Source organism: Phacochoerus africanus, chromosome 4 (genome assembly GCF_016906955.1).
Source record: "Phacochoerus africanus isolate WHEZ1 chromosome 4, ROS_Pafr_v1, whole genome shotgun sequence".
NCBI lineage: Eukaryota > Metazoa > Chordata > Mammalia > Artiodactyla > Suidae > Phacochoerus > Phacochoerus africanus.
The window spans coordinates 78,588,415-78,611,126 of NC_062547.1; the positions used below are offsets into that span (position 1 = coordinate 78,588,415).

The following is a 22,712-nucleotide window of genomic DNA, read 5'->3' on the forward strand; positions in this document are numbered from 1 at the left end:
CCAGGAGCCAGAAATGTTTCTAAATGTGCTTTTGTCCCACAGTGTGGACTTCACTGTGGCTTTAAAATTTTTTTAAACTAAAATCAAAATTTAGGGAGTTCCCTGGTGACTCAGTGGGCTAAAGATCCAGCATTGCCCCTGCTGTGGCCCGGGTCACTGCCATAACACATGTTCAATCTCTGGCCCGGGGAACTTCCACATGCTATGGGTACAGCAAAAAATAAATCAATCAATCACAATAAAAAACAGAAATGTCAAGAGTCGTGGCCTCTCTTAAACCTGGAAGGTCTGAGCATGTGGTTGGCCCTCAGGGACCCCAGGGGAGCTGTGTTTTCTCATGCTCACAGCTCTGGCCACTCTACCAGCATCCCCTGCAGGGAAGCTTACTAGGGGTCCTCTCCCTGGATCTGCCAGTCTTCCTGTGGACTGGATCCATGCAATGCGGGCTTGCTGCCCACACCCCCATAACTGTCATGGGAGCCCCAGAACCTCCAGATGTGGGCCTGGCAGGAGCTGTAGATATGCCTGAGGTGGGGGGACAGGGCAGGGAACCAAGGCAGGAGCACATTCCTAGCCTGGGGAGGGGCATCTGTGACCCAGAAGCCACCCCTCTCCCTCCCAGGGTCAGGCCTGCTCAGGTCAGGTCCCCTGCAGGTGTATCTTCCAGGGCAGTGATTGTCCCAACCTGGGCTGGTACCTGCCCCTTGGCCAAGTGACAAGTGAGGGCAGGGCGGGCCTCCCGGACAGTCCCACCAGGACTCAGTATTCATCAGAAGTTGTGGTTTCCCCAAAGCAAAACTCCCATGTTTGGAGCCAGAAGGAGAAGAAATGGGTGTCAAGGAGGCAGACCCAGCCGATGGAGGTACCAGAAGGGGTGGATTTGGGTTGCAGCTCAGGTCTGGGCTGGAAAGGAGATATGGCACCTGGGAGAGGAAGTCTTCTGTGTACTTGGGCCCATAGGCCACAGATGATACCTGGAAGGGTTACCTGTCCATGGAGGGGCCATTTTGACCACCTAGGGACCAACCAACATGTGCTTCTTCCCTCCTGGTGTTTTGGGAACTACTGGTCACACCTCCAGAGTCTGACCAAAGGAGTTCCACTGTGGCTCAGTGGTTAACGAACCTGACTAGTATCCATGAGGGCTTGGGTTCGATCCCTGGCCTCAGTTAGTGTGTTAAGGATCCGGCATTATTGTGGCTGTGATGTAGGTTGGTGGCTATGGCTTCGATTCGACCCCTAGCCTGGGAACTTCCATATGCCGTGGGTGCAGCCCTAAAAAAAAAAAAAAAAAAAAAAAAGTCTGACCAAATCCCTTTGATGCTGCAACTTGGGGACACCAGCCAGCATTAGTGCCTGGGTGGGCTGATGAGCGGGAACAGGGCTTGGGACTCAGACACACCTGCTGTACTCAAGTCCCACCTCTACCAGCTACTCAGCATGTGAACTGGGCACCTGCCTTTCCCATGCTGAGCCTTAGTTTCTTCATCTGTAAGATGGGAGGCCTTAGGGCTGAGATGGGGTCAGGCAGGGAAGATTGACCCAGTCAGCCTTTCCAGGCCAGGAGCCCAAGCTTCACCCCAGCTTCTCCCTCCCACTGATTCTAAAACTTGAATGCCTGAAGCCTTGGTCACTTCTCACCATTCCTGTTTGCACTGTTCAACTTAGGGCTTCACTGCTTCTTACTTGTATCACGGAGTCACTTGAATGCTACCCATCTTAACTGAGCTCTATGTGTGTGCATCCGGGGGCCAGGCCCTGGGGTACGGCATTACGCGAGCCAGGCTCCTCCTGGAGAGAAAGGAATGCTGGAGACTGAGGCCAGTGAGAGGCCTGGGGGAGATGGCAGCTCAGGGGTCCCCAGGGATTAGGAGGGGTGTCAGGCAGGCAGTCCAGCTTGTCTTAAGGTGTGGTATGTTGCTTGTCCTGGGGCAAGGAGGCCATCACCTGAAAATGGCAAAAAGTGGAATTTGTATTTCAAGCCGTGGCTGGGCCACTGTTGGTTGTGTCCCCTTGGTGACCTCATCACAGGGTGAGCATGCCCCCATCCTGCCACCCGCCACGGCCCTGAGATGCGTTCAGGTATTCTGGGGGCCTTTCATCCTTGCAGCTTCCCTTGATGATTGAGCTTGACCTTCTGCTTGAATGGCTGACACTAAGACAATGACAACATCAGGGCAAGGGGGGCATGCCCCTCAATTGTAGTTTTGATGCTGTTCGTATCATGTTATAGGTGCAATTTTCTCTCCTGCCATTTCACTTCCTTACATTATAACCGTTTTGGTGTTATCACTGAGTCCTCGTAACTATCATTTCGCTGGCGATAGAAACTCCACTAATGAATATGTGACAGGATCCTGTCCATTCTCTTTTTGTTCATCATCTATGACACTCTGGATTTAGTTTACTGTTTATAATTAAAACAGGACCAAACTCCTTTCCACAGCTCTTCCTCTTTAGATTATTTTCTTGGGATAAATTTCTAACAGTTTCATTAAGATGAAAGGACACTAGCAAACCTAAGGCTCTTTAGAGTTCCTGTCATGGCTCAGCAGTAACAAACCTGACTAGTATTCATAAGGATGTGGGTTCAATCCCTGGCCTTGCTTAGTGGGTTAAGGATCTGGCGTTGCCATGAGCTGTGGTGTAGGTCGCGGACTCAGCTCAGATCTTGTGTTGCTGTTGCTGTAGCTGTGGCGTAGGCCAGCAGCTGCAGCTCCAATTTGACCCTAGTCTAGGAACTTCCATATGCCATGGGTGTGGCCCTGAAAAGATGAAAGAAAACAAACAAACAAATACCAGATGTCTCTTTGCACATCAAGCCAAATCTTGTCCAATTCTAAGTATATAGCCCTGCCCAGGAGTATTTAAAGGGCTGCTCCAACACTTTGACACCTGCTGGAGTCAGCACAGTTCTGTTCACACTCTTGGAACCCCAGATCCCAGAAAAGCAGAGAAAGAGAACTGGAATAGGCTCTTTAGATGGAGCACAAACAGAACAGCCTGCCAGCCCGCTCAGGACCCCATCTGTGCTGGCCCCAGACTCCCAGCCCCTGCTCATGTACACCACGCCGGCTCTGTGCTTCAAAGCACAGATTGGGTTGATTTCAAAGATTTCCAAGGGAAGAGTTCCAATTGTGGCTCAGAGGTAAGGAATCTGACTAGTATCCATGAGGATGTGGGTTCAATCTCTGGCCTCGCTCAGTAGGTTAAAGAACCAGCATTTCTGTGAGTTTTGTTGTAGGTTGCAGATGAGGCTTGGATCCCAAGTTGCTGTGACTATGGTGTAGGCCAGCTCTGATTTGGCCCCTAGCTTGGGAACTTACATATGTCTCAGGTGTGGCCCTAAAAGGACAAAATGTATATTTTCAAGGGAAATTGTGACAAGAAACAATTTTCTCAGCATCACTGGCTTTTAAAAGTATTATGGTAAAATAGGAGTTCCCATCGTGGTGCAGTGGAAATGAATCCAACTAGGAACCATGAGGTTGCCGGTTTGAGCTCTGGCCTCGCTCAGTGGGTTAAGGATCTGGTGTTGCTGTGGCTGTGGCGTAGGCTGGTGGCTATAGCTCCCATTAGACCCCTAGCCTGGGAACCTTCATATGCTGTGGGTGTAGCCCTAAAAAAAAAAAAGACAAAAGACAAAAAATTATGGTAAAATACATGTAACATAAAATTTATATCTTAACCCTTTTTAAGTGCACAGTTCAGTGGCATTAAGTACACTCACATTGTTGTGAAACCATTACCACCATCCATCTCCAGACTTATATTCGTCTTGCAAAACTGAAACTCTGTTAATAACCCCTCTCCCCCTTCTCCCTGGGCACTGCCATCTACTTTCTATCTCTATGAACTTGACTTCTCTAGGAACTTCATTTAAAAAGAATCACACAGTATTGGTACTTTGTGTCTGGCTTACTTCACTCAGCCTAGAGTCCTCAACTCATGTTGCAGCACATGTCAGAATGTCCTTCCTTTTTAAGGCTGAATAACATTCCATCTTGTGTATACACCGCATTTTGTTATCCATTCATCTGTTGATGGACATTGGGGCTGCTTCATCACTGGCTTTTAAAAATTACTCCTGCACATCCAAACAGTGGAAATTGTGGGATGGTTAAAAATTGAAAAGCATGGAGAGTTCCCTGATGGTTTAGTGGTTAGGACTTGGTGCTTTCACCTCTGTGGCCCGGGTTTGGCAAAAAATAAAAATAGCATGAAGATGCTCTGTCCTGCCATGGGAAGATTTCCAAAAGGCGCTGCTGTGAAGAGTGTAGGAGAGTGTGCAATGAGCTACTTCTTGTGTAATGAAGAAGAGATGTGTTTTCTTGTCCATGCATAAAGAAGTTCTAGAACAATAGACAAGAAACTAACAAAAAGCAGTTACTATGGGAGAAAGTGTGCAGGGGAAAAGAGGGTGGCCCCACCCCCACTCCCATAGCCCATCTCTGAGTTCCCAGCAGGCTGGAGCCCCTGCACAAGGGAGGAGCGTGATGTTTGCACCAGCACACCTGAGAGGGGGCGGAGGGACAGGAGGGATGGCAGGGGCACTACCATGGCTCTGACCGCACCCACCCTATCTCAAAGGGACATCCAGCTGCAGGGAGTCATTGTCCCCCTCTCCTTGCCCAGGCACACCCTGCAGAGCCTCAGTCTCTCTGCATGCCTTGGCCTGCTTCCTATCTGCCTCCTCCGAGCCCTTTCCAGCTCCGAGAGCTCCCATCTGTCTACAATGCCAAGACAGGGCCAGCAGCCCCTCCATGCAGGCACGATAAATGACCCTCAGCAATAGAGGGAGGACACCGGAGACTGGAACAGTGAGACAGCCCATCCATTGAGACCCAGGCCAGGGCCCTGCTGGTGACGAAATGGATGGTTAGAGGTGGGAGGGTAACACCAGCTGCCCCTCTATTCTCTGGGCATCCCTGTGGGTCATACTGGTTCTAGCCCCCAGCTTCACCCAACCCCAGACCTTCAGTGTAAACTTGCCAGTCTGGAATGGAGCTGGGTGCTCCCCCTCCCCCATGTGTCCAGTGCCGCACACCCAGCCCCCAGTACCAGGCCAGGCCTGAGGTGCTCTGTCTTGAAGTTGTGGCATCCTGGCTTCCCCAGAAAGACCCTTCTGCGGCCCCTCCCACATCATCTGACAGACCACCTTGCCCCACAGAGAAGTTTCCAGAATTACCTCCATCTCCGATTCTGGCTCATCTTTGAGAAAACTGGACTGGGATCTGGGGCGGGCTACAGAAAGAAGAAGGTACCAGGCGTCCAGGAGAAGAGAGCACACCTTGCTGGCCTCGAGAGTGTTCTATCTGGTGGAATGAGGGTTTGGGGCAGAGGCAGCACCCACCCCAGAGCTGACCACCATTCCCTGCTGGGCACAGGCAGCCCTGCATGCCCACGTGCACAGCAGCCTCCCCGTGGGATGGACATGAGGCAGTTTTGTGAAACGTTACAGTTTCATCAGCTGAAAATTGAACATTTACAACTTTGCCAGGAAGGTGAAAATAAAGCTGTGGCTGTCCCCAGGGCTGGAACTGTCTAGGCTGCTGCCCACAATTGTTCCTGCCCCCCGCACTATAACCCAGACCCCACAGCTCCCACACCCACACATCCTCGTGCTGGCTTTCCATGGGGCTCCTTCTGATCCAACATTAGCTTTGACTCTCCAAGTGTTTCTGTCTCTACTTTCAGGGCCAGGTCACCCAGGGGGCTGAAGTCAGAAACAGGCCAGAGCCGGGGTCTTCCTTGGGGGACAGCAGGAGTGAGGTGAGCAGGGTGAGGGGGAGCCTGGTCCCTGGAAGGCCACTGTGGCGAGCCTGCTGGATGCCACGGTTGAAGCCATGGGGGCGACTTGAATGTTGTGTGGGGGAGGGTTAGACAGTCACAGTGTTGCCATGAGTGCCTCAGTCTTCATTCAGGAAGACTGGCCTATAGAGGTCTGTGGCAGAGCCAGGGAGAAGAAGCGCAATCTGCTGCACGCTCACGGATCGGGCTCCTGCGGCAGGCCAGGCCCTTGGCTCAGGGCTGGGTCAGAAGACACGCAGGCTCCGGCCCCACCTTGGGGTCTGGGTGAGATCTTTCTCTGCACCATGCACCAGCAGCACCCCCGAGCATTCCACAGTGCTGACAAAGAGGATGCTGATTCCCACCAGAAGTCAGGCCCAGCCTTGAGGGGGTCGCCGCAGGGAAACAGGGAAGGTTGTGCCTAGGAGGAGGTGTTTCAGCCATGTCCAGAGGGATGGAGGATTGAAGATAGTGGGAGGGTCTTCCTGCAGGGCAGCGGGGCAGGGGATAGTTGGACAGGTCAGTGGGTCCTAATCACAAAGAGCCGGGAAGACCAGGCTATGAAGGACAGCCATTTGTCTGCACCCAAGAGAAACTCAATCAGGCTCATGTATGGAACTGACAAAAGAGCAGCTTCAGGCATGGCAGGATCCAGGGCCTCACACACTGAACTGAGGGGCAAGATGGCCTTGTGGGGACAAGATGGCCCCAAGAGTGCCATTCCACCAGCTTAGAAGCCCAGGGGAAAACGTTTTCAAGTGCCTCAGAAGTTCTAGGATTGGAGTTCCTGTCGTGGCGCGGTGGTTAACGAATCTGACTAGGAACCATGAGGTTGCGGGTTCAATCCCTGGCCTTGTTCAGTGGGTTAAGGATCCAGCGTTGCCGTGAGCTGTGGTGTAGGCCAGCGGCTACAGCTCCAATTCGACCCCTAGCCTGGGAACCTCCATATGCTGTGGGAGTGGCCCAAGAAATGGCCAAAAAAAAAAAAAAAAGGAAGTTCTAGGATTGAATTCAAGCCCTCTAGTTTGGACCAGGTCTTGTGGGGGAATATGCTCATTGTCTAGGCCTGGTCAAAAACAACCTTCATTGGGGGTAGCAGTGGATACTGGAAAGTCCTAAATGGCTGGGACTGAGGTGGAGGAGAGATGGGTCATGGGGGATACAGTGAATATAAGGTGGGGATCCCTCCCTAGTAGTTTTCCCAGGAAGTGATCACTGGGCTCAGGTGGGCATTGAAGTGTCTATGGGAGGCAGGGCCCACCCAGCCAGGATCCTGGAGGACCAGCAGGTCCAACTGCCCCTTGCCGTTGCAGGCAGGCATGCCCCGGACACTGAGAACCTCCGACATGGTCACCCCAGGCAGCCTCGGCCCACCCCCTACTGAGCCCACGGATGGCGAGCAGGCTGGGCAGCCCCTCCTGGATGGACCTCCATCCTCAGCCTCCCTGGACACCCTGATCCAGCACCTGGTGCCCACGGCTGACTACTACCCTGAGGTGGGTGATCTACCCAGTGGGGAGACAGGCAGCAGGCATGGAGAAGACAGCAGGGCTGGGGCTAGCCGGGCCTGGGGGGTGGGCTGGTCTGGTCTGGGAGGCACGTCCTCCCACACCCTTGTGAGCACATCCTGCCTTTCTCCCATGTCACCCTAGAAAGCCTACATCTTCACCTTCCTGCTGAGCTCCCGCCTGTTCATCGAGCCCCGGGAGCTCCTGGCCCGTGTCTGCCACCTGTGCATCGAGCAGCAGCAGCTGGACCAGCCAGTGCTGGACAAGGTGAGAGGCGGGGCAGGGTAAGGGGCCCCTGAGTGTACAGCTGTCCCCTGACAGGCATCAATATCTTGGAGAGGCAGTGACTGGCCCTGTTCTCCTGACAAGGAGCCCACAGGGGTTTCTGACTTGTCTAAGACCCAGAGCCAGAAGGGACAGTCAGAACGTTTAACCCTGGCGCTGTTTTCCAGTGCCCTAGGGGAGCCCTCCAGCTCACCCTGAACCCAGACCTGGGCCCCCAGAATCCCCCGATTAGGGCCCTGCCATCTGTGGCCTCAGATTGCCCTACAGTGTCTGTTGGGCTTCCTCATCCCAGCTCTCTGCTCCACCCTTCCCTCTTCTATGGGTCCTCTGATGGCCCAACTTTCCCTCCATTCCCCACATCCTTCTCTTGGTCCCTGACCAGATCCCACAGGCTACAACTCTCTGTTTATACACGTGTGCCAGTGATAGAAACCCAACTTCAACTGGCCAAAGGCAAAGGGACTTTACTGGCTCATGTAACGACAGAGTCTTAAGGTACCACTGATTCCAAGGGCTCAAACATCATTAAAACATGGTCTTTTCCCTAAGGCCCTCTGTTCCAGTTTCTTGTGGGCCAGCCTCACTCTCGTTCAGGCAGGTTAGTGTGCAGTGACAGGAGGCCTCCGAGGCTCCAAGCTCCAAGTCCACCCTTCCCAATCCTGTAGAAAGAGAACAAAAGTCTAGAGCTCATTGGCTTAGCTTAGGCCGCTTGCCCATTTGTGAACCAATCACAGTGCATGATGGGGGTGTGCCATTCCCTGATTGGCCAGCACTGATCTGGGTGCCCTGGGGCAGGGTCAGCTGGTGATGAGGGAGAGGGGAATCCAAAGCCAAAGTGGGACGCTGTCACAACAGGAAGGGAGATGGGATGACTGGCAGCTACAAACAAAAGATGGCCCTTATCCTAAATATGCGTGTGTCCCCCTCTGTTTTCCTGGGGTTAGGCCCCATCCCCATGTCCTTTCTCTGTCCCCTGGTGCAGATAAGACACAAGCCCCTTCCCCACCTCCACCATGACGGCTGCCCCCCACCCCCGCTACCCGCGGCAGCCCAAATGGGCAATGAGCAGCTGAGGTGGTGGCTGCTGTGACCCCAGTCTCCTGAGCAACCCTCACCAAATGCAGATGACCCTGGCTTGCCTTGCAGGCCCGGGTCCGGAAGTTTGGCCCCAAACTGCTCCAGTTGTTGACCGAGTGGACCGAGACGTTCCCCCGGGATTTCCAGGAGGAGTCAACCATATGTCACCTGAAGGACGTGGTGGGCCGCATCGCCCCCTGTGACGAGGTGGGCGAACCAAGCCGGAGTCTCTTCACCTTGTCGACACCCTCGTACTCAGGGACCTCAGCCTGTTCCTAGGCCCACCTCAGGGCCCCCCTCTCCCCTGCCAGCATATTGCAGCCGCTCTAAATTAGCCTCTTTCTGCCCCATCAGGGAATCAGGCACTGCAGAGTAGGCAGAGAAGTGAGGCCTCTGCTCTCATCAGTGGCATCAGACAGCAGGAAGACCCACTCATGGGCTCTTGTGGCTGCATGGTCAGGCTTCTTTCCCAGTGGCTTGGGAGGCAGCCAGGGTACTGGGGATCAGGTGCCCCTGTACCCCACACTCTGCCCTGCTCTCCCAGCTGCATTGCTCTGGGGAAGGCACTTAAAGGTGAGAGGGGAACAAGAACCCCTACCTCTCAGGCTTAGGTGAGAACAGTGAGGGGTAGTGCATGTCACTTGCCTTGGGTGGAGACTGAATGTGGCAAGCTGATAGCTAGTGAGCTGCCGCAAAGTGGGTCTGAACATGGCAGAGCCAAAGGAAAACTGCTCAGACAGGCTAGGCAACAGCAAGCCATAAAATCCAAAGCCTAACTGAGGCTTGGAAAGGGAGCCCCTGCCCTGGGGTCACTTTACATAGCAGGCAAGTTAGTTTTTCTGAGATCTTGAGAAGAGGGTCATCTCCTCCTCCTCTTCTGCATCCCCTGGTCCATCTGGCGATTATGACTTGGCTTGGGATACAGCAGAGAACAGGGGTGGGGAAGGCTCAATGATTGGATGGATCAGGAGGATGAAGCAGAGAGGGGAGATGCTGACTGACTGGCTGGGTACATAGCTGGCTACTTGGATGGATGGATGGAATGGGGAGAGAGAAGTCTGGGCAACTGGGTAGGCAGCGAGATTTATGGGATAAGTGGATGTGGAAAGATTGATGGAAAGAAGTAGGGGAGAAAGGTAGAAATGGTGGACAGGTGAGTAGGGAGATGGATAAATATATGGATTAGAGGGCAGGTGAATGGGTAGATGGTGGGTGGGGGTGTGGATGGGTAGACGGGAACATGGGTGGGAAGGTGAGTGGATGGATGGATGGTGGATGGATAGATGAATAGTTAGGAGGTGAATATGTGGGTGAATGGATGGATGGATGATAGATAAATAGATCCAAGGGTGGGTAGATGGATGAGGGCAAATGTTAGAATGGAGGAAGGATAGGTAAGTGAATTGATGGATCTGTGGGTGGATGACTGTATAAAAGGGGAGATGGGAAATAACAGATGGGTGGAGAAGAGATGGGTACAGGATGGATGGATGGATGGATGGAATAAGGGGTATGTAGGGAGATGAAAGCCCAGTCTCCTGCTTCATCTCCCTCCCCCCACAGAAAGTCTTCAAACAGTGTGGGGTCTTAGCCATAGACAAGATGGATTATCCACCCTGATCAGGCCTGCCTCTGCCATTGGCAGAGCCATTTCAGAGGAAGACCCTGCCATTCTGGCCGTGGTGGTGTGGGACAGGTCTAAATCCTGGGCTTGTTTCCTGGAAAAGCAGTGCCTCTTCACCAACCCCCCAAGAATCTGTTCAGGGCTGTGCTGGGAAATCTTTTCTAACCACTCAGTGGATGAAAATAAGATACAACCAAGACCTATATGAATGGGCTGTCAAGAGTAGTCATTCAGTAGGTGTGGGTTTTCAGAGTAGAGATAACTGGTTTGAGCATTTCTCATTCCTTCTTTTGGAATCCAGTTAGGTGTGCTGAGTGGTTTGAACTGGAACTGGGATTCCTTAGTCCCCATGCCACCTACGCAGGCCCAGGCCAGAAGTGTCCCATATGTCTTTGTGATCCCCAAGCTGCCGTTCCCCAGAAAGCATGTGCTCCAAGGGGATGTCCCATAGGCCGCTCCCCTGGATGCTGCAGATGGATTGCAGGCTGCTCCCCTCCCACCACAGTCTCAGCTGGGAAAGAGTCGGTGAGCCCTGAACCAAAGTGATGAGGTAGGGCCCCTCGGACTCAGAACATGGGATCTGGGTCAGACTTCCTGAGCCCAGATCCAAGCTCAGAAACCACAGTGGTGGGACTTTGGGCAAGGTGCTGCCCCACTCTGAATTTGGGTTTCTTCATTAGTCGACGGAGATAATAACTGTTCCCACCATGCAGCTCTCAGGCAGTGTCCTGAAGTCACGTGTGCTCATATTTCAGCACTTGGTAAATGTGAGCTATGATGATGAACAAACTCTTTCCAAAATTCAGGCATATGGGGATTGCTTTTAACTTTTATGAAATTTTGTTAGGGAGCATTGCAAACATGCACAAAGATAGGTAATCATAACCATGAACTCCTGTGTGCTCATCACATAGCTTCAACAATGATCAACATTTTGCCAAACGTGGAGTTCCCATTGCGGCTCAGTGGTAACAAACCTTACTAATATCCATGAGGACACGGGTTCAGTCCCTGGCCTCACTCAGTGGATTAAGGATCCAGCATTGCTATAAGCTGTGGTGTAGGTGGCAGGTGTGGCTTGGATCCTGAGTTGCTGTGGCTCTGGCGTAGGCCGGCAGCTGCAGCTCCGATTCAGCCCCTAGCCTGGGAGCTTCCATATGCCACACATGCAGCCCTAAAATGCAAAAAAAGAAAAAAAAATTGCCAAACGTGTTTTCTTTTATCCTCTCCCAAACTTTCCCCTCCCTCCAAATTATTTTTAAACAAATCATAGACATTCTATCCTTTGCTCCAAAAACATTTCAAAATTATCTTATAAACGATTTTTTACACAGAGATAGGAATAAATGATATCAAGGGTCGTTCCCAATCCAGTGAGATGAGCACGAGTGTTTTCAGAGCAGTGTGTCTTTGGGCAGGTCACTTAAGCTCTCTGAGCCTTAAAATAATTTCTCTAAGAGAGAAGATGAGCACCCCTCCCTCCCAGGGCTCTGAAGAGAACCATGCTGCTCGGGGACATGGAGGAGACAGTCCAGGGCAGAGGGAGCCTTTCCCGTCAAAGTGGCTGTGACTGGCGACACTTTTCCCTTTCTTCCTGCTCCCCCCACCCCCGCCATTTCCTGGAAGCTTCATGGCCTCACTGTGCTCCCTGTCACCTCAAGAGGCTAGAGAGAAGCTGAGAAGGCCAGTCTCCTTGACTGTAGGTTCTGCGGATTCCCATGGAAGCCTTCCAGCATCCGGCCACTGCATTGAGATGCCTGTTCCAGGCCACCCTCTGTGGGGCAGGAGACCCTGCCTTTGTTGCGGGGTTGGTGCAGGGGGGTCCCAATAGGTCAGGTTTAGCAGTTTCCGCTCAGGGTGGCCAATGCCAAGGCTGAGGGATCCTGGGGGAGGCTAGAGGGTCACAGCCCTGGGTGAGGGAGAGAGCAGGACATCAGTGCCCTGGCCATATCCACTGCGCTGGCCACACCCACTGCGCTGGCCACAGAAGACCAACCTTGCTTTCCCACTCACCCATCTGTCTGCTGGACCCCCCTCCCCAGGGCGTAGGTGGTGGAAAGCTGACTTGAAGATGGAGCTGGCAGTGGGCACGGAGCTCCTGCCTGTGCCGGTGGGCTGAGCCCTTTGGCCATCACCTGTGGGTGTCAGGTGGGAATTTTGGGAATTTTAGAAAACAAGGGCCTGAACCAGTCTGGCCAGAAATGGGTTCTAATCACCAAATGCTCAGTCCAGGAGAACTTGGAGGCACCTGGAGACCCACTGTCACCACCCAGGGCACCTTCGAACGGCAACCTCTGCACTTGCACCCAGCTCTGTGTACACAGCAGGCCCCTCCGTGGGAACGACAGAGGAGACAGTCCAGCCCTCATCCTCCCAGTTTGTGGGCAAATTATGGGGGAGAGCTGAGCCACACTGGGTGCACCCTGGCACTCCAAATGTGGGCTCCTGACAGTGACAGAGAACTCCTGGGCATCCTCAGCGGGAGGCCCCAGATTCACCAAGATCTCCCAGCCTGCGTCCACAAGGTAGAGATATCAGTAAGAAAATGAGAGGAGGTCAAGGAGAAGGTCAAATATCATCCCCACATTCAAAAGAGGAACAGAAGAGAAAGAGCCAACAGATAAGCTTGAGATTAACACCAGTGGAAAAATTGTAAATGAATTAGCACACAGTCAATGGCAATTACTCAGAGTAAATACTGGTTCAATAGAAACAAGTCTTGCAAAATTGTCTGCATATTTTTTTAAATAGGCTCAGCACACGGTTCTGTCAAACTGTAGCCACAGACGCACTGTACCCTTGGCTTCAGGAGGGCTCCGCACTCTGCCTTGGAGAGGCTGACTGACTAGCAGCACATCAAGGTTTATCCAGTCAGCAACTGTGTGTGGGCCCCTCCTGTTCATGCCGGGGACCAGCAAAGAGTGGCCCGGTATTGCCCTCGTGGAGCTGAGAGTCCAGTGAGAGACTGGGGTGGGCTGTGAAGGAAAGACACGGAGCTTGGAGGGGGAAGGCTGCACAGGTCCTGCTCGGGTCATGGGCAGGCAGGAGGGACAAGGGGTGAAAGGGATGGGGGAGTGGCCTGTGTCTGGGGCACAGAAAAGAGGAACAAGGGCTACCTGGAGGCCACTGAGCATGGTCAGAGCTAACCTCTGGGCCTCAGAGCTTTTGTCTCTGCAAAAGCAGGGGGGCGTTTTAGGGAAGGGGGGTCACAGTGGTCAGAGCGGCATTTTGCACACTCTGGCTGCAGGATGGAGTGGAGGCCAGCATGGATGCAGGGGGTCACTGAGGAGGCTGCTGCAGCCCCCAGGGAGATTGCTGTGGCCTGGAACACAGAGACCGTGGTGGGAAACAAGCATGGGGATGGAAGAATGCAAAGTCAAGAGGGGTTGGTAATGACCTGGAGGGGCCTGAGGGACAAGGCACTTGGGGATGGGGCCGTGCCCAGGTGCCTGACACCAGGTTCAGGTGGCCCCTTGGCTGCATGGCTTTGGAGAGCAGACAAGAACGTTGTCCACACACAAACACAAAATGACATTTGACGTGAACCAGAAAACCCAGGAACGAGGCACGGAGCATGGACAAGAGAGAACTAGACAGAGACAGAACCCAGACATCCAACCACAGTGCAGAGAGACAAGCCTGCAAACAGTCCAGAGCAGGAGGAACCAGGGGCCTGAAGCAGATGCCACCTGAGAAATGGCCCTTGGATTTCATGACAGGAGATCCTTGGTGACAGTAAGAGTTGGTCTCATGGTGATGGGAGTGGAGCCAGAGGGGTGGGGGAAGGGCGAGTGGGAGATGTGGGAACTCGACAGCAGTGTGGCCACCTCTGGGCTGGGTGGCAGAGAGAGATGCGGGTGCTGATGTCGGGGCTCACTGGCGACTGACTGTGTCACTGGGCTGGCTCTGGCCGGACCCAATTCACCGTCTCCCTGGCACTCAAATGAGGACCCGGAAGGCAGGGTGCTGACCACGCTTCGGACACAGCAGAGCTGGGAGGGGGTGTCCATTCCACAGGAGACAAAGAGAAGAGGTGGATCTCAGTTTACTCACGCACTGCCCAGCTAACCTGTGGGTGCCTCTGGGCCTGTCCCACAGCTCTGGGAGTTAAGGTTAGGGTTAGTATTAGGGTTCAGGTTTGGATTCCCTGTGTCCTGAGGGCTCTGCCATAGCCGCCCTGGCCACTCCGCAGAGAAGCACTTTCATAAGGGGCTGAGCTCCATCTCCATCACTGGAGCTCCAGGCACAACAGAGCTGGACCTCAGTACCCCTTTGAGCCCCCTCATAGACTTAAGGCTGGCCCTATGCCCCACCACCCCACCTGCAAAATGTCTCTGGATTTGTGTGTTTCAAAGCAGCATGAAGAATGTGCACTTTTTCCGTCTGAAATTACCTCGCAGTACTGACCACCCACCCCTGGTCATCTTCTGAGACCTCTGGGACCAGGCCCCACTGGACACCACCTATCTGCCTAACTCCTCATTGTTGCCAGGAATCCAGGCCCTAGATGCCACTGCAGCTCCCAGGCTAGCTCCTGACTCAAGGGGGTTGAATCCATCTCTGGGGGAGCCATTTGCTGGCAAGTCTGTGTGTTACTGACCAAACCTCTGGGAACGTGTAAACATCTTGCTCAGTAAACAGAGCCAGTCCGATGATGCCTTCCTTGGAAACAGGGGTCTCTGAGGGGACAATGATCAGTTCCCTGGGGATGGGGGTGGGGTGGTTCCCAAAACCAACCACCTGAGCTGCGTGGAGAAAGACCGTTGGTACAGTAAGGTGTTATCAAGTGTCTACTGTGTGCCCAGAGCTGTGACACAGAGAGGTCAACCCAGACTTCCCGGCCCTGCTGAGTTATCATTCTGCGGGGGAGGAAAACACCTAATCATCTCCTACAGTGACCCCATGAGGAAGTCCCGCAGGGTGACCTGGGCAGAGGACAGATAGCAAGGCAGGTCAGAGATGTCCTCTCTGAGCTAGGCCTGGGAGACAGGAGGGGACCCCGTTACAAAAGGCCAGTGCCCAGGGCAGGGCCCATTCCACATCTCCTTCCTCTCTCCCTTGCTCTGCTCCCTGGCAGAGCCTATCCCACCCTACCCCTCTTGCCAGGAGCAGGCCTGAGCCACCCTCCACCCAGACCCTGAGCCTGGAATACTGAGGCTTCCCAGCCATCCCCTCCCTCCCATTCCCATCTGGCCCCCCACCTTGTCTCAGCCTAACTAGGGCCTGAGACCATAACATCAGGGCCCCCTGGGCATCTCCACCCAGCCCCTCTGCCCAGACAGCTGGGGCACTTTTGGACCATGTTCACCCTCCCTGATATGTGCTCTTCTTGGCTCCACCGGTAATCCTGCAGCCTGCTCCCCAGTCAGCCTCAACTGTGGCCCCAACCCCAACCTGCCCTGGATTGGGTCCTGCTTCAGAGGGGGGCAGGTGCAGCCACACCTAGGACCAGCCCATCCCTGCCAGCTGGGGAGCTGCCTGCCTCTCAGACAGGCAGAGGTGGTATCCAGGGCTGAACACCCTCTCTCCATCCCCCTCCAGGCGTACCGAAAGAGGATGCACCAGCTCCTGCAGGCTCTGCACCAGAAGCTGGCAACCCTGGGCCAGGGGCCAGAAGGCCTGCTGGGTGCCGACAAGCCCATCTCCTACAGGACTAAGCCTCCGGCCTCCATTCACAGGGAGCTCCTCGGCATCTGCAGTGACCCCTACACAATGGCTCAGCAGCTGACCCATGTGGAGCTGGTGAGCAGGCCTGAGGCACCCCTCCACCCAGACCCCAAGCCTGGAATACTGAGAATTGCCAGCCACCCCTCCCCCATTCCCATCTGGCCCCCCCCACCTTGTCTCAGCCTAACCAGGGCCTGAGACCATGACATCAGGGCCCACTGGGCATCTCCAGAGGGTCCTAATTCTGGAGACGTATCTCAGCACTCCTAGGGCGAAGAACAAGAGGGCTGGAGGTACCAGCCCTGCCCAGGCCTGGGACAGAGGAACTGGGTTCTAATCCTGGCTCTGACACCACCTGATGTGTGATCCTCCCAGAACTAGCGCCTTCCCCACTCAGGCCTCAGTTTCCCCATCCAGGACTCAGTCACACTGCACCCATGCCAGCTTTCCAGAGAAGCCCAAACAGGCCTTCCTGCTTGTGAAGCGGCTGCCCTGGCCTAGCCTCCAGCACACTGGTTTCCTTGTAGATCTAGAAGCCCAGGGGCCTGCCCTAGAGAGGGAGGAGGCTAGAGAGTAGGTTTCTTTTCTTTTAAACCTCCGCCACTTATGGTGCCCTTACTGTTTCTGGGCATTGTATTCAACTCTTACATGCGCCATCTCATTTCATCCTCCCACCACCTGGCCAGGTAGGTGCTGTTATTATCCCCTTTTCACATATAAGGAAGCTAAAGCCCAGAGAGTTTAAGTGATTTGCCAGAAGTCACACAGCAGAAGGGACACAGCCGGGATTCAATTCTGACCCAGAGCCCATGCTCTTAGCCACCAGGCCTACTCCGGAGGGAGCGGGTCATTTCAATCACCCGATTTCCAGCCTGGTTTCCTAGGTAACACACCCTACAAGCACTCCCCATGGGGACACTTCTCCCTGCCCCCCATGAATTGTGGCAGCCGTAGGCATGGGAAAAGAGGGGCTGCCCCTCCAGAATGGTGCTGAGCTCTGTGGTGTCCTTGGACAGGGAGCCGCAAGAACCCCACTCCAGCCCCCCAGCTGGCACCCGATCCCCGTACCTTTCCCGACTCCTCTTCTCCCTCCGGTGCAGGAACGGCTACGACACATTGGACCTGAGGAGTTTGTCCAGGCTTTTGTGAACAAGGACCCTCTGGCCAGCACAAAGGTAGAAGGCTCTTGGGTGGACTGTCCCAGCAGTGACCCCTGCTCACTCACGAGAATCCCCGGAGCATCAGCTGAGCCAGCTTGGGAGGGGCCCAGAGCAGAGCAGATAGGCTTAGAGGGGCCATGCTGGCTCCACCCAAGCCCCTAGCCCAAGGCCTTCGCACCCCAGAAGCCCTGAATCCCAGGGAAGGCCTGGTAGGGTGGAATATCCCTGGCCCAGTCACTTACCCAGCCAGGGTGAAGGGGCTGGCAGGGAGCCCAGGCCCTGGTTGGGTATGAGGGTGGAGGACACATTGGGTGTTCCAAGCCCCGGAATGCCCTCCTGGTGCGTTTCAGTGGGCGCCTGTGCCCTCTAGTGGCCGCTCTGGGGGAGCGCAGACTGGTGTGTGCAGCTCAAGGAACGTAAGGGCCTCTGAAGGTGGGCCAGGTGCTTAGGACAGGGTCCACACACTGAGTCTCAGACCCACCCCTCTCCTCTCAGAGCCCAACCAACAGTTTGCCTGCTGCTAATCAAGGAGTTAAATTCAAACCAGAATTGGAAACATATCTTCTACCCTCGACCCTAATAAAAGTGCAAACTAAATATGCAATTGGCGTTTCACCTCTTGGATAAGCAAAGATTAAACACAGTGGGTGTGTATGTGTAGGGAAAAGGACACGCTATACATGGGGGCAGGGGGTGAAATTGGCACAGCCACTATGGAGGGCAGCATGGCAATAGCATCATCACTTAAACTGTACACTCTGGACCCCAACTTTCCACACCTAACAATTTATCCTACAGACATACACATTCAAGTATACAAAGATATTTGGGATATCCTTCTGTGTTTTATGACAAAAGGCTGGAAGCAAACTATCTTACCATCCATAGGGACTGGATTAAAAATTATAATACATACATAGGTAGAATGCTAGTCAACCTTTAAAAAGAGTAAGAGTGACTGAGAATAAGAATCACCAAAAATCCCTTGTTGAGAGAAGAAGGTAGAGTGAAAAGGAGAAACAAAGAGTATGTAACTGGAGTTCCCGTTGCAGCTCGCAGAGACCCTGACTAGCATCCATGAGGACACAGGTTCTATTCCTGGCCTTGTTCAGTGGGTTAAGGATCCGGCCTTGCTGTGAGCTGTGGTATAGGTTGCAGATGAGGCTTAGATCCCACGTTGCTGTGGTTGTGGCAGAGGCTGACAGCTGTAGCTCTGATTCAACCCCTAGCTTGGGAACCTCCATGTGCCTTGGGTGTGGCCCTAAAAAAAAAAAAAAAAGAGTATGTGACCGTCTGTGTAGCAACACAAGGAGGGTGCATGATACATAACTGCTTGCACGTGCGTGTGGACAATGTCTAGGGATACTGGTTACTCTGGGGAGCCCAGCATGGAGTGGGAGCAGGAGTGGGAAGGAGACTTTGCTACTCTTATTGGGTTGTTTGTTCTTCTGTTTTATTTTGTTTGGGGTTTTGGCCATTTCCAAGTATTATTTTTTATTGTGACATACACCAAGATTGCACGTGACATTTATGTACCCACTTTTACATTGCTTCCAACCTCTTGGCTATTATAGATATTGCTACTATGAAAATTCTTAAACATTTCCAAAATATGTGGGCACGTTTTTCTAGGGCATCAGTTCTCAAATGATTCTGTCTCAGGATGACTTTCCACTTTTAAAAATTATGGAGGACCCCAAAGAACTTTCTTATGTAGATGAATTAATAATATCTGCCGGGAGTTCCCGTAGTGGCACAGTGGTTAACGAATCTGACTAGGAACCATGAGGTTGCAGGTTCGATCCCTGGCCTTGCTCAGTGGGTTAAGGATCTGGCGTTGCCGTGAGCTGTGGTGTAAGTTGCAGGCGCAGCTCGGATCTTGCATTGCTGTGGCTGTGGTGTAGGCCGGTGGCTACAGCTCCGATTGGACCCCTAGCCTGGGAACCTCCATATGCCATGGGAGCGGCCCTAGAAAAGGCAAAAAGACAAAAAATAATAACAATAGTAATAATGATAATAATAATAATATCTGCCAGTATTAATAAATATTAGCCATTATTTTTAAAATATTTATTCAGAAATAGTAATAACCTATTATATGTTCAAGTTACATATTTTATTAAAAATAACTCTATTTTCCAAAATAAAAAAAGTGAGACAAATGATATTGTTTTACAGTATTTTTTGTAAATCTCTTTAATGACTGACTTAATAGAAGACAGATTCTCTTAATCTACTTCTATATTCAGTCTCTTGACATACATTATTTTGGTTGAAAATCCAACCTCCCACAAATAGATAGTTGGAAAAGGGAGGAGGATTTTACAGCCTTTTCAGATAATTGTGACTATTCTTCTTTGATACTAAATAAAAACTCAGCAAGTGGTTAATTTTGTGTGTGTGTGTGTGTGTGTGTGTGTGTGTGTCTTTTTGCCATTTCTTGGGCCGTTCCTGTGGCATATGGAGGTTCCCAGGCAAGGGGTCCAGTTGGAGCTGTAGCCGCTGGCCTACGCCAGAGCCACAGCAACGTGGGATCCAAGCTGCATCTGCATCTGCAATGCCGAATCCTTAACCCACTGAACAAGGCCAGGGATTGAACCCGCAACCTCATGGTTCCTAGTCGGATTCGTTAACCACTGCACCACGACGGGAACTCCAGCAAGTGGTTAATTTTTAAGATTAGTTGCACTTTGGAATCTGAAAAGAAACTCTATCACATTAAAATTCATTGGTTGGATCTTTTTGCCCATGCATGATTTTGTGACATGCATTGGCCGTTTGGAAAATATGGATTCCCTGAATCAAGCAGGTCTTCTGAATGTTGGAATATTTCATTATACAATATTTTAAAATTATATTCATTCATATGACTACTGATCTCATCCCCCAAATTTCTTTTTCTTTCTTTCTTTTTTTTTTTTTGTTTTTCTTTTTTTGCTCTTTAGGGCCACACCTATAGCACATGGATGTTCCTAGGCTAGGGGTTGAATCAGAGCTGCAGCTGCCGGCCTATACCACAGCCACAGCAATGCTGGATCCGAGCCATGTCCGCAACCTACACTGCAGCTCATGGCAACTCAGATCCTTAACCCACTGAATGAGGCCAGGAATTGATCCTCATGGATACTAGATGGATTCATTACCACTGAGCCACAATGGGAACTCCCCCAAAATTTCTTAAGTATCAGGAAGCTGTCAAGCTCCAGAGGCAGATACATGTGTTAGAAGTGCCCAATTTTCTCTTGAAAACTTGAATTTTATCCTTCACATCAAATACTATCAATTGTTTTCCTTGAAGTTACAGGCTCATTTTGTTATTTTTCAAGGAAATATCAGCCAAATTCTGAAGTCTGAATAACCATAATGGGTCAGTCCTTATTTCAAGTAAAATGATGTTCCTTGAGTAAAGTTCAGCTCATGAGCCAGTCTCAGCAGTACTTTTCTCAAGAGCGCCATCGGACCCCTGTGTGCACAGAGGTGCCTTTATCTATAGTCCTCCCTCTGTGTCTGCAGGTTCCTCCTCTGCAGGTTCCACCAACCTCAGATCAACAATATTAGAAAAAAGTTAAAATTGCAGATAATTCTGAAAAGCAGAACTTGAATTTTCTGCACACCCAGCAAACTATCTACCTAGCATTTACATTGTGTTAGGTAGTATAAGTCATCTAGAGATGATTTAAAGTATACAGGAGGATGTGCATAGGTTCATGCAAATACTACATCATCTTGCATAAGGAACTTGAGCACCTGTGGGTCTTGGCATCCGCAAGGGATAATGGAACCATTCCCCCTGGATATGGAGGGATGATTACACTCCCATTTTGTCACACAGAATATGAAAAAGACATGTACTCAAAGGTTGAGATTTAATAAAATTGAAAAGTTTTGCCTCCTCAAAGAAATTCTTTTTTTTTTCTTTTTCTTTTATTTTTTATTACTTTTTTTTCTTATATATTTGTCAAGGACATTCTTAAGCCACACTTACTTTTTAAAAAAATTTTATTATGGGTGTGTGGTAGTGAAAAACACCATAGCCACTGGTATCATTCGGGGCCTATCTCTATTCCAGCTAAGGTGACAGCGATTTTACCCATCATTCTATGATGTCAGTGCAAATGTCAACCCAGGGAAAAGGGGCAGTAACATTGTATGAATGTGAAAGTAGTTTTGCCCCTGTGGACCCTCTGAAAGGGTCCCAGGGACCCACCCCCAGGAGTCCATGGACAACAGTTTGAGATGTTGCTCTAGAATATACCTACAAGGGAAATTGCTGCGTCAGTCACAGAGTGGGCATGTGGTCACCTTTGCCAGGCGATGCCAGGTGAGGCTGTGTCCATTCACACTGTCAGCAGGGAGTTAGTCTTGCTCTACGGCCTCACTGATACTTGAAATTGTGAGACTTTTTTTTTTTTTTTTCTTTTTAGGGCTGCACCCTCAGCATATGGAAGTTCCCAGGCTAGGAGTCAAATCAGAGCTACAGTTGCCAGCCTACACCACAGCCACAGCGACAACAGGATCCGAGCCACATCTGCGACCTACACCACAGCTCATGGCACCCCTAGATCCTTAACCCACTGAGTGAGGCCAGGGATCAAACCTGCAACCTCATGATTACTAGTCAGATTTGTTTCCACTGCACCATAAGGGGAACTCCTTGCCATACTTTTACATTGTTGTCAAATTGTTAAATGGAGTATCTTTTCATGTGTTTCAGACATTCTTGTTTTCTATGAAATGCCTGTCCCTGATTTTTGTCCAGTTTTCCATTGGTAATTTGTCTTTTTCTTAAGGATTGCTAAGAGTTTTGTGTAAGTTTTTAAAAATACATTCTAGTTAATTATTCTTTGTTATATGTTTGGCAAATTTTCTCCTCCTACTTGGTTGCTTTGCTTTTCCTTCTCAGTGTGTCTTTTGTTGAACAGGTGTTCTTAATTTTCTCTTGATAAGGAACTCGTTTCTGGATTATTTTCGCCTCTGTGTTTTGAAGCTCTGTTATTAGGTGCAGACAAATTAGACTTGTGACAAATTCTCAGTAAATCAAAACTTTTATCATCGTGCAGTTGCCCCTTAAATGCTCCTAATAATTTTTGCCTTAGAGTCTCTTTTTTGCCTTAAATTTTAAAAGTAGTACAGCTGTGTGATATTTATCATATATTTTTTTCTATTGTCTTACTTATATCCTTGGGTTTAGGGTGTCTCTCTTGAAAACAGCAAGAGGCTGAATTTTTTTTTTTTTTTTTTGCTTTTTAGGGCTACACGTGTGGCATATGTAAGTTCCCAGGCTATGGATTGGAGGTGCACCTGCCAGCTGACACCACGGCCATAGCAATGCAGAGTCCGAGCCGCATCTGCGACCTACATGGTAGGTCACAGCAACACTGGATCCTTAACCCACGGGGAGAGGCCAGAGATTGAACCTGCATCCTAATAGCTACTAGTTGGGTTCATTACTGCTGAGCCACAATGGGAACTCCTGGATTTTTTTTTTTTTTAAATTACAGTGATTGTAATTACTGATCTATGTGGATTTATTTTTACTACTGTCTATTGTACGTTTCTTTCCATTGTCTTCTTTACCTCTTCTGTTTCTTTTTCCTTCCT

The 22,712-nt window shown here is 51.2% G+C and overlaps 1 protein-coding gene across 2 annotated transcripts in view; it reads left to right on the top strand.

Moving 5' to 3' along the window:
* The window catches only part of RASGEF1C (RasGEF domain family member 1C), an 81,080-nt gene that overhangs the window by 38,359 nt on the left and 20,009 nt on the right, over nt 1-22,712 (top strand). The window contains exons 2-7 of one of the 2 annotated variants that reach the window (XM_047777862.1): nt 5,698-5,772; nt 7,104-7,286; nt 7,443-7,565; nt 8,730-8,867; nt 15,826-16,026; nt 17,052-17,126. In XM_047777862.1, coding sequence (XP_047633818.1) covers nt 7,110-7,286; nt 7,443-7,565; nt 8,730-8,867; nt 15,826-16,026; nt 17,052-17,126 — 714 coding nt within the window. In that variant the 5' untranslated portion in view covers nt 5,698-5,772; nt 7,104-7,109. The remainder of the gene's footprint in view (nt 1-5,697; nt 5,773-7,103; nt 7,287-7,442; nt 7,566-8,729; nt 8,868-15,825; nt 16,027-17,051; nt 17,127-22,712) is intronic. The other variant, XM_047777863.1, reaches the window with a different exon arrangement.